The 12,543-nt window shown below is 40.4% G+C and overlaps 7 protein-coding genes across 7 annotated transcripts; 4 read left to right on the top strand and 3 right to left on the bottom strand.

The window, feature by feature from the left end:
• Positions 1 to 107: 107 nt before the first annotated feature.
• Positions 108 to 590, top strand: RCF1 (respiratory supercomplex assembly factor RCF1; the record flags this gene model as incomplete). The annotated part of the gene is made up of 1 exon (XM_002496981.1): positions 108 to 590. One exon carries the CDS (start codon positions 108 to 110, stop codon positions 588 to 590), a length of 483 nt encoding a protein of 160 aa, XP_002497026.1.
• A 371-nt stretch (positions 591 to 961) lies between these two features.
• Positions 962 to 3,586, top strand: USA1 (Usa1p; the record flags this gene model as incomplete). The annotated part of the gene is made up of 1 exon (XM_002496980.1): positions 962 to 3,586. One exon carries the CDS (start codon positions 962 to 964, stop codon positions 3,584 to 3,586), a length of 2,625 nt encoding a protein of 874 aa, XP_002497025.1.
• Positions 3,587 to 4,018: 432 nt separating this feature from the next.
• On the top strand, positions 4,019 to 4,609 carry TSA2 (thioredoxin peroxidase TSA2; the record flags this gene model as incomplete). Its single annotated transcript, XM_002496979.1, has 1 exon — positions 4,019 to 4,609. The coding sequence occupies one exon, from the start codon at positions 4,019 to 4,021 to the stop codon at positions 4,607 to 4,609; it is 591 nt and encodes a 196-aa protein (XP_002497024.1).
• A 267-nt stretch (positions 4,610 to 4,876) lies between these two features.
• On the bottom strand, positions 4,877 to 6,802 carry PPN1 (endopolyphosphatase; the record flags this gene model as incomplete). The annotated part of the gene is made up of 1 exon (XM_002496978.1): positions 4,877 to 6,802. One exon carries the CDS (start codon positions 6,800 to 6,802, stop codon positions 4,877 to 4,879), a length of 1,926 nt encoding a protein of 641 aa, XP_002497023.1.
• A 2,177-nt stretch (positions 6,803 to 8,979) lies between these two features.
• ZYRO0D13596g (uncharacterized protein) lies at positions 8,980 to 10,329 on the top strand (the record flags this gene model as incomplete). The annotated part of the gene is made up of 1 exon (XM_002496977.1): positions 8,980 to 10,329. The coding sequence occupies one exon, from the start codon at positions 8,980 to 8,982 to the stop codon at positions 10,327 to 10,329; it is 1,350 nt and encodes a 449-aa protein (XP_002497022.1).
• A 314-nt stretch (positions 10,330 to 10,643) lies between these two features.
• RPS18A (40S ribosomal protein uS13) lies at positions 10,644 to 11,084 on the bottom strand (the record flags this gene model as incomplete). The annotated part of the gene is made up of 1 exon (XM_002496976.1): positions 10,644 to 11,084. The coding sequence occupies one exon, from the start codon at positions 11,082 to 11,084 to the stop codon at positions 10,644 to 10,646; it is 441 nt and encodes a 146-aa protein (XP_002497021.1).
• A 507-nt stretch (positions 11,085 to 11,591) lies between these two features.
• On the bottom strand, positions 11,592 to 12,433 carry YML6 (mitochondrial 54S ribosomal protein uL4m; the record flags this gene model as incomplete). The annotated part of the gene is made up of 2 exons (XM_002496975.1): positions 11,592 to 12,341; positions 12,407 to 12,433. 2 exons carry the CDS (start codon positions 12,431 to 12,433, stop codon positions 11,592 to 11,594), a joined length of 777 nt encoding a protein of 258 aa, XP_002497020.1.
• Between the last annotated feature and the right edge of the window lie 110 nt (positions 12,434 to 12,543).

Here is a 12,543-nt window from a genome sequence, read left to right as displayed (position 1 = left end):
ATGTATATATACTCTGGGTCGCTCGATCCTAATATTGAAAAATTAAATGAACTATGAGTTTAAAATACAATATTACTTAAAAAAGACTTCAAAATAAGCAAACAACTATGTCAGGTCTCCCCTCAAGCTTTGATTCCAAGGAAGCAAGTGTTGATGAATTACCATTTCTTGAGAAAGTCAAATTCCACTGTAAACAACAGCCATTAGTTCCCCTAGGGACACTCTTAACTACTGGTGCTGTTGCGCTTGCAGCTCAAAATGTAAGAACTGGTAATAAGAAGAAAGCCCAAGTTTGGTTCAGGTGGCGTGTTGGTCTACAAGCAGCTACCTTGGTAGCATTGGTGGCAGGTTCATTCATCTATGGTAGTTCATTAAAGGAGAAGAAATCCGAGGAGGAAAAGATGAGAGAGAAGGCAAAGATGAGAGAATTGTTGTGGATTCAAGAACTGGAAAGAAGAGATCAAGAAACTCAGTATAGAAGGAAGAGGGCAGAGTTAGCTCGTCAAAAGATGCAAGAAAACGAGGCCGCGGTCTCGAGGCTGCAGAAAGAATTGAAAGATCTGGAGTCACACATCAAGAACGAGAAATAGATATGATGATCAGGAGAAATGGGAAATCACCTTCCTTGTCGCTTTGACAGACGCTTATTATGATTTATTCTATTCCTTGCTGGTTGTCAAGAGTTCTTGTATATATAATACACTACCGATGATCATCTGAAGGTGGACAAAGTGAACAATTGGAGGGTACAGAATTGATTGGTGGCATCCAATTGAAGCTAAAACCTCCTCCTTGATCAGCAGGCGGTAGAACTTATATTCCATTCCATAGTTAATTGTATATCACTTTAGCACGACTCACACGAATCAAGGGCTTCTATATAGAAACCATGATCCTAAAGTTCATCGAAGTTAGGACTCCGCTTAGAAAAAGTGATAGTATTGTGATGAATCCATCAGCGATGGAATGTCTAGCGTTATCACCACTAAAATTCAGTATTTGGTCAACTGATTGGTCCTTAATACGTACCAATCTATTTGTCAATGCACATCCCAAGGCCAGCGTGGCTAGACTGCTACAATACATTCACTGGCAAATGTGGTTACAGTGGAGATGCGTGAATAATGGTAAAGAGGATGCTGTATTGGGATCTGTATCAGATTACACGTTTTTCTACGGCCACAGACAATTAGATCTGGAGATGCTTTTACAGGACATTGAACCTGATGGTAAGGGTTTCATAAAATTGCAATTGGAGAAAAGACAAACTCATAGTGGCGTAGCCATTAATTTGGATTATGATATGGAGAGTGAATTCGAAGGTTTAAATTTACATATAAATGTCAACACATTATCTGTGGAGAAAATGGCATCTCAATTGGAATATGTTCCTATGGGGTTCACTGTGGGAAGACTTAAAAAATTGGCTTTAAAGATTTTAACTGATTATGAAACTGATGAAAACCGAAGAAGTATCTGTAAATTAAAGGATGATCACAGCATGCAAGATTTACTTGGTTTATCCGTCAAGGGAAGAAAGGAAAACATTCACCTCAACAACGAAAAAATTTCAGAATTGTACGAAGATATGACCATAGCAGAATTCTTGGGCATCGATTTTGCTCCGCAGAACAACAGTTTTTTCAATTTAATGTTCAAGGTAAGGCATGATCAAAGTTATTTAGACGCCGAGGAAAACATTACCATTGAATTTGTGTCTGATGCAAGACTGACGATGAATCAAATGGTTGTAACTCCCAATACCACTGTCGAACAAGTCAAGGAATTTATTTGCTCCGCTTATACCCATGCCTTACGTCTATCACCCAACGATGTGAAATTGATCTATAAAGGACAACTGCTTCATAGATTAGATCTAGCTGGCAACCTTGCAAAAATTATGGAATACGTTAAAGAACCAGAAGGTGCGAAATTGCACGTTTATATCAGTCAGGAATACACCGAACCGGGACCTGGATTCTGGAGTGAATTGTTCCATAATCCCGATAGGTTTGATTTCATGAATACAAGATCACAACAACAACAGCAAGATCAACAGCGTCAACAACGAAACCAGCAACAGGAACATCAGCATAACCACTATTCTTCACAACGGCAAGAGTCTACGAGACAAGCAGGTCACTCGTCCGTTTTGCCGGATCTCAACCCAACTTCTGCCACAGCTGGACCTACGGCAGCGGCAGCAGCAGCGGCAACGGCAACCGCGCCAGGTATAGCTACCACATCTGCAACTCACACAGATGCCGAATCTCCTACGCTACAGCCTACGGTGCAGCAAGAATTTATAACAGAATCAGGTGTGCCAATTGAAAGAGGCCAAGAAAGTTTCACTCAGTGCAATGTCGATGGCGAGCAAGTCTGGATTCCTTCGGAAAAATTAAACACTGTTAATGCGCAACTGGAGGTCAACGACCAGGTGTTTCCAGTGACTCCACAGGATTTCATCATATCCCATGGTGTAGTCAGTCTATCACCACAACTGATCAATCGCGTAGAATCCTCCTTAGGAACCCGTTTTACCGCTAATGAGATTCCTCATCCATGGCCAATTGATAATGATACTCAAGTGTCCACTGGTAATGAAGTACAGAATCGATTGGTTTCATGGACCGGCGTATTTTCAGGTCTTTTACTCCTCATCAAGACTTTTTATTTGATTGCCAACAATTCAGTGATCCCATTTTTCTTTGTATTGGAATTATCCACCATTTTCCCCAGAAAGTATATCACATTGGTTGCCATTCTCATACTGCTGAGAACCATTTGGAGTACAAGAGAAGTGTGGGACATGTGGATTAGTTTTTTCGACCTCAATTCTATCGACGAGTCTACTTACTGTGAGGTGAAAGACCACATCATCGACAAAAGACTTACAAGATTTTTCTACAGAGACTGTGACTCACATCCAGTCGTGATTGAGATCTTCATGGCATCCAATCTAGGTGAAGAACGTCAACGGTTACAACAAAATTACACTTTTGAAGAATTTAATGAACAGCACGGCGCACAAGCATGGCACCATTTTCTAAAGGGCGTGGGCCAGGGTACTATTCGTAAAGAACCATTAGACGAGTTTATGGTCTCTTGTCTAAGAATCTACGAAGACAGCAGAGCGGTAATGCCACATTCTTATCAAGAATCGTGGAAAAAACTATTGAAATTAGGACAAAAAGATGTGGAAAGAATCACTTCTCCTCAGAGATTGCCTCTTCATAGACGCCTATTCAGGACTATACAATGGCAGATCGAGAGGTCAAGGCCATCCCAATTAACCATGACAATCCTGGAACAAGTCGTACCTAATCCGATGCAGGATAACCTCGTATCAGCCATTGCGAAAAATATAATCCTTTTCTTTCTCATCTTTATACCGCCTATCAAACGCAGAGTCGATACCATTCTCGAAGACCGTAAGCGTTCAAGAGAAGAGCAGCGACACGCACAACAGGAAGAGCAAAATCCAACTGCACCTGTTGTTGAGACCAACAACAACGACGATCAAGAACAACTGCTTCAAGAGCGCCCAGGTGCCTCCGGCGCTGCATTACATAACGCAGATGAGTAATTTAATTGCATGTGACTATCACTTTTACGTATCGCACCTCTTTATTGTATGTAATCAAGATTGAACGACTGGATCTTTCTGAATTCCAAACTGGTTCGTATACAGGCTGAGGGAGATTTACAGTTTTCTAGCTATTAACGTCAATCACTAAGCAATTGACTCGAGCTTCGGTCTTCGGCCTTCTAAAGGATTCGTTTACCACAACAAACAAGTCGAGACTTGATGGTCAAATTACAAATTCAAGAGCAGGGTAACAGGGGTCTTTAAAGGATGGATCCCTTTTTCAATACCTTTTGGAAAAGTATAAAAGGCAGCCTCTTCAAATAGATAGAATGAGTTGTAGCTTAGTGTTATCACTCTAAGAACATCAGGATCAATTGATTCAAACAACAGTTCATATTCAGTCAATTTTAAAAAGTTATACATTACGCAATGGTCGCCCTAGTTCAAAAGCCAGCTCCATACTTCAAGAAGACCGCCGTCGTTGATGGTGTCTTTGAAGAAGTCTCCTTGGATCAATACAAGGGTAAGTACGTCGTTTTGGCTTTCGTCCCAATGGCTTTCACTTTCGTTTGCCCAACTGAAATTGTTGCCTTCTCTGACGCTTACAAGAGATTCAAGGACTTGGGTGTTGAAGTTCTATTCGCTTCTACTGACTCTGAATACTCTTTGCTAGCATGGACCAACGTTGAAAAGAAAGACGGTGGTTTGGGTCATGTTAACATCCCATTGGTTTCCGACAACAACCACTCTTTGTCTAGAGACTACGGTGTCTTGTTGGAAGACGAAGGTGTTGCTCTAAGAGGTTTGTTCGTTATCGACCCTAAGGGTATTGTTAGACACATTACTATCAACGACTTGCCAGTTGGTAGAAACGTCGAAGAAGCATTGAGAGTTGTCGAAGGTTTCCAATGGACTGACAAGAACGGTACCGTTTTGCCATGTAACTGGACCCCAGGTTCCGCTACCATCAAGCCAGGTGTCAAGGAATCCAAGGAATACTTCTCTGAAGCTCACAAATAAACAGAGTAGTACAATTTTTACGTTAGCCTAACGAATGTATTTTTTTCTCATTTTATACACGTTTTTTTAGAGGAATTTTAATTTGTTTTTTATTTTAACCTTTAATGTCCTTATATCAAGATGATACAAAAGGTCTTTAGACATATTCCAATAAAACATGGAGACTTGTGTAATTTTCACGTCGAACAAATATATACTCTCTCCTACCTTTTGATGCACTTTTTTTTTTTTTAAAAGGGAGCTTTAATTAGCTTTCATTTTAACAATTTAATCTTTACTATCTTTATATCCAGATGATATGAATGATCTGTAGACGTATTCTTTCCATTGTGTTTTGTTTCCAGCTAAGTTGGATGCAAGTGTAATGTAATCCCTTACAAGAAGGTTTGACATCGGATATGGTTCATCTTGTGAAGTGTATTCCACCTTGTAGTCAAATGCCCTTTCGCCTGCGGTCACCTGATCAACACCTTGCTTGATCAACCTTCTGTACTCCTTATCTATTGAGTCCAAATCTGCGTAGTATTGGACAAATTTCGTGGGGGAAAACAGCTGCGCTTCATATCCTGGTCCCAATGGTAAGTCTGACGGTTTGGCCTTAGGAATGGTCTTATCCGGGCTGTTCTTCTTATTGTTATCCAGATGTACGTCCTCTGACATAATTTGTTCTAGTTTATCATAAAATTTATCCCAAGACTGTCTTCCCGGTAATTCTTCTTGGTCTAATCCCGTAATGTTATACTCCCATACACGGAATGCTGGATTAAATGTGGGAACAACAGATCCTGCTATATTAACAATAGAATACCTGTCACACATTTCTTCAAAGGTAACTGGTGGGTTCTTCTTCTTCTTCTTCTTCTTCTTCTTTTTTTTACCAGAACTATCTACTTCCACGTCCACTTCTACTTTATCCAGTTGGTCAAGTATTGGCTTATAGCTATTTTCTCTGACGCTTTGCATGTAAACATCCTTATTAACTGGCTTCGCTCCCATTTCATGGATTAAATCAACTCCTTTCAAAAACGCTTCATCATCATTGCTGTCACTCTGGTCCTCAAAAGCGACACCTTCATTTATAGCTCGCCAAGACTCTTCACTATCCAATGGTATGAAGTGATCCATGTTCATATGCCCGTAAACTCCACCAATGATGATATCTCTGTACTCATGAGTCCAAAGAGTATACTTGTGGAAACATCCGCCCTCCATGTTCTTCTGCGTGGGCGGCACGTGTCCAGATAACCAAACTTTAACACCACGTTGTCTCAATTCCTCTAAAACTGTCCCCATCCATATTAGCAGCTGATAGCCTGGTTCTTTCTTAGAATCACAGGTGTCTACCAATGGATTTGCCTTGAACAGATAAAGCGTATTAACCGACATGACCGCCAATTTACCGGGGATAACTTCTGAGACAAAGCAAACACCTCTGTGAAAGACTCTTAATTGGTCCTGTGGAATGAAGGGTGCCCAAAGTTTATAATATTCCCTAGTCTGTAAAGTGGGGCCCAATGCCAAAAGGTTATGCGGGAAAACATCGTTGTTACCAATACTTGGTACAACGGTAACGTCAAATTCTCTCGGATTTTCACTGTCACGTTTACCAAATATACTATGCATTATATTTGCACAAAGTCCATTAAGTGCAAAAATATGGTCTTCAGTCCTGGGATAATTTCTATCGTTATCATGACGAATATTATCACCAGTCCAAATGACAAAGTCAATCTTATCCCTCAAGTTATTTTCAATCCAACTCAAAGTCCGGTTTATGAGTGGCACTGGTGCATCACATCCACTAGTAGCTTTACCGAATCTTGATGCATAATCTTTTTTATCCTTTGGCTCTCCTCTATGGCAAACTTCATCAACAGAAGTACCTTCCACATAGTACAAGTCTGGATGCATGTCTGTAATGTGAAGGAATCTACCATACAATTTCCGTTCCTTTCCCTCTGCATCACGAACAACAACGGGATCTCGAGGAGTTAAACCTAACTTCTTTAATTCCAACTTATCCTCAGGAGAAAGTGCCAATTTGGAAAATTCTTGCGTGGGTGGCACTTGTAATTTCAAAAAGCTTACTAGCAAAATGAGAATACCCATTATAGTACCCACCAAAATCTTGTACTTGTACCTACCATTTTTCCAAACGGTAGGACCGGTAACCTCATCGCCCTTCACCGACATGATGGGGTTTAAAGGCCTCTTTGGAGCAAGGTTGAAAAGTGAAAATCCTTTGAGAAGATCCTAAAAGATTCACTCCAAACGCTTCCACCACTTTGCAATCACCGACACTCTTTAGAAAGAGGACTACACTCGTCTTTCGGGACCACCGTTGTGTAGAATGTCTGAAAGTTTTAATTGTAGGGCATCGGAAACCCGAAAGGTCTAAGGGGAAGAGGGCACATAAGTCACATGGTGAGATCCTTCCAAAAAGGCATACCGGAGTTCGAACAAGAACGCTCAAAGTACGAGGAATACATTCAAGGTGACCAGCTTATTCGTTCTATGCATAGGCATCGTAGATATGATTTATCCAGGAGACACGGTCACGTGACGTGCTCAATCGAATAGGCTGGTGTGATTCTAATATCGAATCAGTATCAGAATGGCAATTCAATTGGGGGTAGATTGCATAGCTCGCCCATGTGTATGCTTCTTTGACGGTGTACAACGTTTAACTCTAGACCTTCATGCGTTTGCAAATAGGAGAATCTAGAATACGTCAGACCTAGTCGCTTACCATTTCCTACGACAGTAACAATCAAACAAAATACTCAGGTGTCAAATGGGGGGCTTTTAATACTTTATCGGTTCTATTACTGTTACTGATATCACTATTATCACTACTTCAAGCACCTAAATCGCTAAACAATAACATCACGTCTCACGGAAGATCAAAACAAAGCATAAAAGAAAAAATTGTGGTGTATCACTAAGAGGGAACCAGGAGTATATATATCATGCTATTACAGAGGGAACTACTTTTGTATCTTGTTCTATCTTAACATTGGAAAGATAGAAGAAAAGAAGAGATCGGGAGCTCTTCTTCCTACGTAAGTTAGTTCTTTGTTTAACGCTCATGCAAAAAGGATAGCTATTTGTCAAGTAGGGAGATTGATACATTTTAGCCGCCGACGTCGGTCTGGCTTGCGCCACGCACGTGATATTATCAAGCGATTGGGCTGAAATTTAATCGATCCAGTGCGTGTGCCTAGGATCAAAAAGGCATTGTCGTTACCACAAAGCCAAATACCCTTTAACGGTTGTCCCTTCCTGATTTTGCCTTTTAGAGGATAAAGTAAACTTGTATGGTATACCTTCTCTACAATGAGTATTTTGCGAGCTTTCCCAGATTAAACAACGGGAAAATCAGTAATCAGAAGGAGAAGTGTAACGGAATCTCTTTCCGCTGTGCGTGCCACGTACACAGAGAAAACATCGATTTCTGGAGAGGCATTATTTGGCGTAAGGAAAACAAGAAATAAACGTATAGGAGTCCTGTGAATTCTCCTCAAAGTATTCACGAACTACTCGTGTCACTGACTACTCGTAGGAGCAAAAATGTGACGACGCGAATCAACCAGGGGATTCATGATGCACATATGCGCAGGGAAAATTAATCTTTTTGGAGTCCTACTCTGATTCAGTCAAAACATCTAAGCATTCTACATTCGTCAGACCTCCGACATTTTTGCTTATTTTTCCTCTACGAGACAGAAGAAGCGCGTAGCACGGGCATACTGACACATACACGTTACTCTCGACAACAAGCTTCCTAGAATTGTTTATAGCCAGATTGTTTACTCAAAGAAGACTATTAGAGCACTGTTTCTTTACCCGATGTGGTTGCTCGAGTCCTTTGATTAAGTTAATAATACCCGAACAGTCGATCCTTTTTGTTCGAAGCTGCGAAAAGATCAAGCTTTATTTTTTTTTAAAAAAAACTCGACGCCATCATAATCATGTATCCTTTTGAGGACGGCCATTCTTCTATTTTCGGTAGCGACACGAATAATTGGTGCGGATCAGTCTTCACACAATTGAAACCAAAATAAACACACGACGGTCCATCAAACGCGACTATTGCAATTTGCATGCTCGATTAGGATAGGAGATTGTTAAGCGTTAGTGATTTTTGGGACTTCGATCTGTCAAGTATAAAAGCATTCAGATCAAGATCTGACGTTACAACCTCCGAAGGGTTGTTCCAGTTCCATTAACCTCTTGAGATACCTGATCGTTTCTGCAATATAAGGGGGTACCCTAAATTCATAGGCGTTTCTTCATTTGTTCCTATTCATTCCTTTATTGATTTTTCCATCACGACGGATTCCTTCAAACTAAAAAAAGACTTCTCAAAAATGTCAAGCGAAAAGCCATTATTACCATCGTTAGCTGCTATCCTTTGCAGCGAAAAGCCTAATTCTGAACCATGTTCACCACTATTAGAAACTATCAATACGTCATTTTGTAGCGATAGTCGCGGTACTATCAGATTACCACCACTAAATGGCGGGATCTCCAGACCAAGATCGGTGGATAGTGCGGTAAGACAAACAGTTAATATTGGAATCCAATCTGCTGATGAAGCTATCCCTCGTGTGAGAGCTCACTCTTTGCCCGAAACCTCACAAGTTTCCCACGCACAACCACCTCAAGTGAATGTCGGTTCTCCCTCCACGCCGGTCGTGAAGAAGAAGGCTCTTGGTCAATCTAGTAGAAGAGCGGATATGCTAACACCATTGTCTGCTGCTAGAGCTATCATAACGCCATCTGCAAATGACAAAAAACGTGCGTTTGCCTTTATTACACATTCACAAGAGACTTTCCCCACAAAGGAACCCAAGATCGACAATGCTCCTTTAGCACGTCGTAAGAGAAGAAGAACTTCCACTCAGGAATTAAACATCTTACAAGCGGAATTCGAACTCTGTTCAGCTCCGGATAAGAAGAAAAGGCAAGAATTAGCTGAAAGATGTAACATGTCTGAAAAGGCAGTCCAAATATGGTTTCAAAACAGAAGACAGGCAATTAAAAAGCAGAAAAATGCCGCCGCCAACAAAACTAAAATGGCTGCTTCTAAAAATTCTACCGTTGTTTCTGATCCAATCGTTACTTCCAATAATGTTACCTCTACACCAGCAAGACCCAAGTCGCTCACTAATTCTAACGCAGAGGCTTCATTCACTGAACCTTCCATGGCAGATCTGTCAGAATCCTTTAAGGAGAATATTCCTGTAAGCGTCACAGAATCGACACCAATTGCATCTAAAAGCATCAATACCCCACAATCGACTGCAACGAAGACGCCACTATTGCGTCTGCCTAATCAAGAACAGAAGGTGCTTGTAAAACAAGAACCACAGCAAGAAGAACTGAAGGTTGAACAGAATCACGATCAAAAGAATCAACAAAAAGAGAAATCAATTGCTCAAGAGACCTTTTCACCAACTCGTTTATCTCAACAGAAGAACATTAGACGTGGGCAAGCACTTACTTTCCATTTGACTTCAGATAAAAAGGTTCTAACGCCTTTAAGAATTTCTCCAAAAAACAGAGTCAACAAACTAATAAATGGTACTAATGCTGGCAGTCCATGTAAACGCAGATCTGCAGGTGTATCTTCCTCTGCTTCAATGGTCAAGATGGAACTAACGCCTACGAAAAAAAATCTATTGAAGGAATTAAACACAAATACCATGGTCCATTAGAAATTGGGGAGTTTACAATCGCTTTTGATTTAATGTTTCCGTTATCCCTTTCGGAGTTGTATTATGAAATGTCTTCATCTGATACGGTTTAATATATATATACATAGATAAGTTTAAATATGTATACGTATATTTTTATCACTCATCGCATTATAAACACATGATCTAAAAGCTTGGAGACACGATTACTTAACACCTTCAATGAGGTTTAGCATTTGAATCAATAAAAAACTAGGCATATGCTTTTCTGATCTATGATTCAGAGTATTAAAATCGATATATACGTGTACAAATAGACCGTCAGGAAGTCAATTTTAAGCTCTCTTTCTACCAGTGGTCTTGGTGTGTTGACCTCTAACACGCAAACCCCAGAAGTGTCTGATACCACGGTGAGCTCTGATCTTCTTCAATCTTTCCAAGTCGTCTCTCAATTTGGATTCGACACCGTTGGCCAACATATGGTGGTCCTTACCATCGTTGACATCCTTTTGACGACTCAAGAACCAAGTTGGGATCTTGTATTGAGTTGGGTTTTGCATGATTTGAACAATTCTTTCAAGTTCTTCTTGGGTCAATTCACCAGCTCTCTTACTCAAGTCAACATCAGCCTTCTTGCAGACCAAGTTGGCGTAACGACGACCGACACCCTTGATGGTAGTCAAGGCGTAGACAACCTTGATGTTACCGTCAACGTTGGTGTTCAACAAACGCAGAATGTGTTGGAAAGAACCTTGCTCTTGGATGACTAGAGACATTTTGACGGGTTTCTTGTTGATATGGCTGCCGGAGAGCTCGTTAATACACCTATCTAATAATATGGGTATATTTGATAGGTGATGATGGTGAAATTGTTGAAACGATGTGTGTCCGCGCAGAGTCCTGCGTCGCGTGGGGAAGTGTTACGTGTTTCCGCCCAGGAACCAATGGAATTCCGCCTAGAGAGTCCGCCTGCGGTGACAGTGAGTCCCGCCTAACCGAGAGGGAGACCCCTGCCTAGCTAGAGAAACGACTCTGCCTAGCGCGTTTCGTCCCAGCTCGCCTCGTCCTGTTGTTCCGCTTTGTTCTCGCTATTTTTTTTTCATTTCATTTTCCGAAGTGAAGAAAATTTCAAAATTTCAGAATTTCAAAATTACAGAATGTAAGGATGTACAAAAGAATCAGGGTGTATGGAGTTTGAGAACAGTCACAAGTCTCGATGTTCTTAAAATCTTAATATGAATCTACTATATACAGAGAAGATATAAGAAGTGAATTTTTGTCGTTCAAGTGTGAGTAACCGCCAGGTATTCCAATGCCTCCAGTTCGATAAAAATTCTGTGAGCCTTAAGTATATCGTTAACATCAATGAATTCCTGCTGAACAATATCCACATTTTCTTTGAATTCTTCTGTATATTGTAAAAGACTTTCTCTTGGCTCACTAACGATGAATAAAAGTTTCTTTTTTTGTAGGTTGTACTCTTTTAAAAATTTCTTGAAGATAAGATCACCATCATTTGATTCAGGATCCCTTGGTAGAATTTCCAATTCGTTCAAATCCAATTCATTAGTATCTTGTAATAAATTTTGACCACCAATCACAAATAGCTTTCCCTGTTGGTACTGATAACTCAATGCATTTCTAAAAGCTGCAGAATAAAGTTTGGAAGGTAATTCTGTGGAGAAATCGTTTGGTGCTTTTCTTGGAAGTGCTCTACCACCTGTAGATCTTATTGGTGAATTAGCATCACCTGCTCTTGCTCTACCAGTACCCTTTTGTGGAAAGAGTTTACGTCTTGAATAACCATTATCACTTCTACCTGGAGGATTGGAAGAACCTACACGTTTATTATCGTTTTCATATACAACGGCTCGCCATAATATATCTCTTCTCAATGGGGCTGCTAACACATTTGTGGGTACTGGAGTAAATGTCAATGGCTCTAAGGATGGGAATGCCCTGACTGTGGCTAGTGTATACTTGGGAGGAATTGCTGCATTGGGCAGCGTTGAATTACAACGAACACCAGCAAACTAAGAAGATCGTTAGTAAGGAATCCAAATAAAGGGGGGCAAATAGATACTGCAGATTAACATACTTTGAACAACTGAGACCTTAAAGACATCAATAAACCGCTATATGCTTCGACCTTTTCTATGGGTTCTCAATATTCTAAAATTTCACATACTTTTCAATGATTCGGGTAGACAATGATGTTGAAAAATTTCAACTTCA

Source organism: Zygosaccharomyces rouxii (genome assembly GCF_000026365.1).
Source record: "Zygosaccharomyces rouxii strain CBS732 chromosome D complete sequence".
NCBI classification, from domain to species: Eukaryota; Fungi; Ascomycota; class Saccharomycetes; order Saccharomycetales; family Saccharomycetaceae; genus Zygosaccharomyces; species Zygosaccharomyces rouxii.
This window is presented reverse-complemented; position numbering and strand designations above follow the sequence as displayed.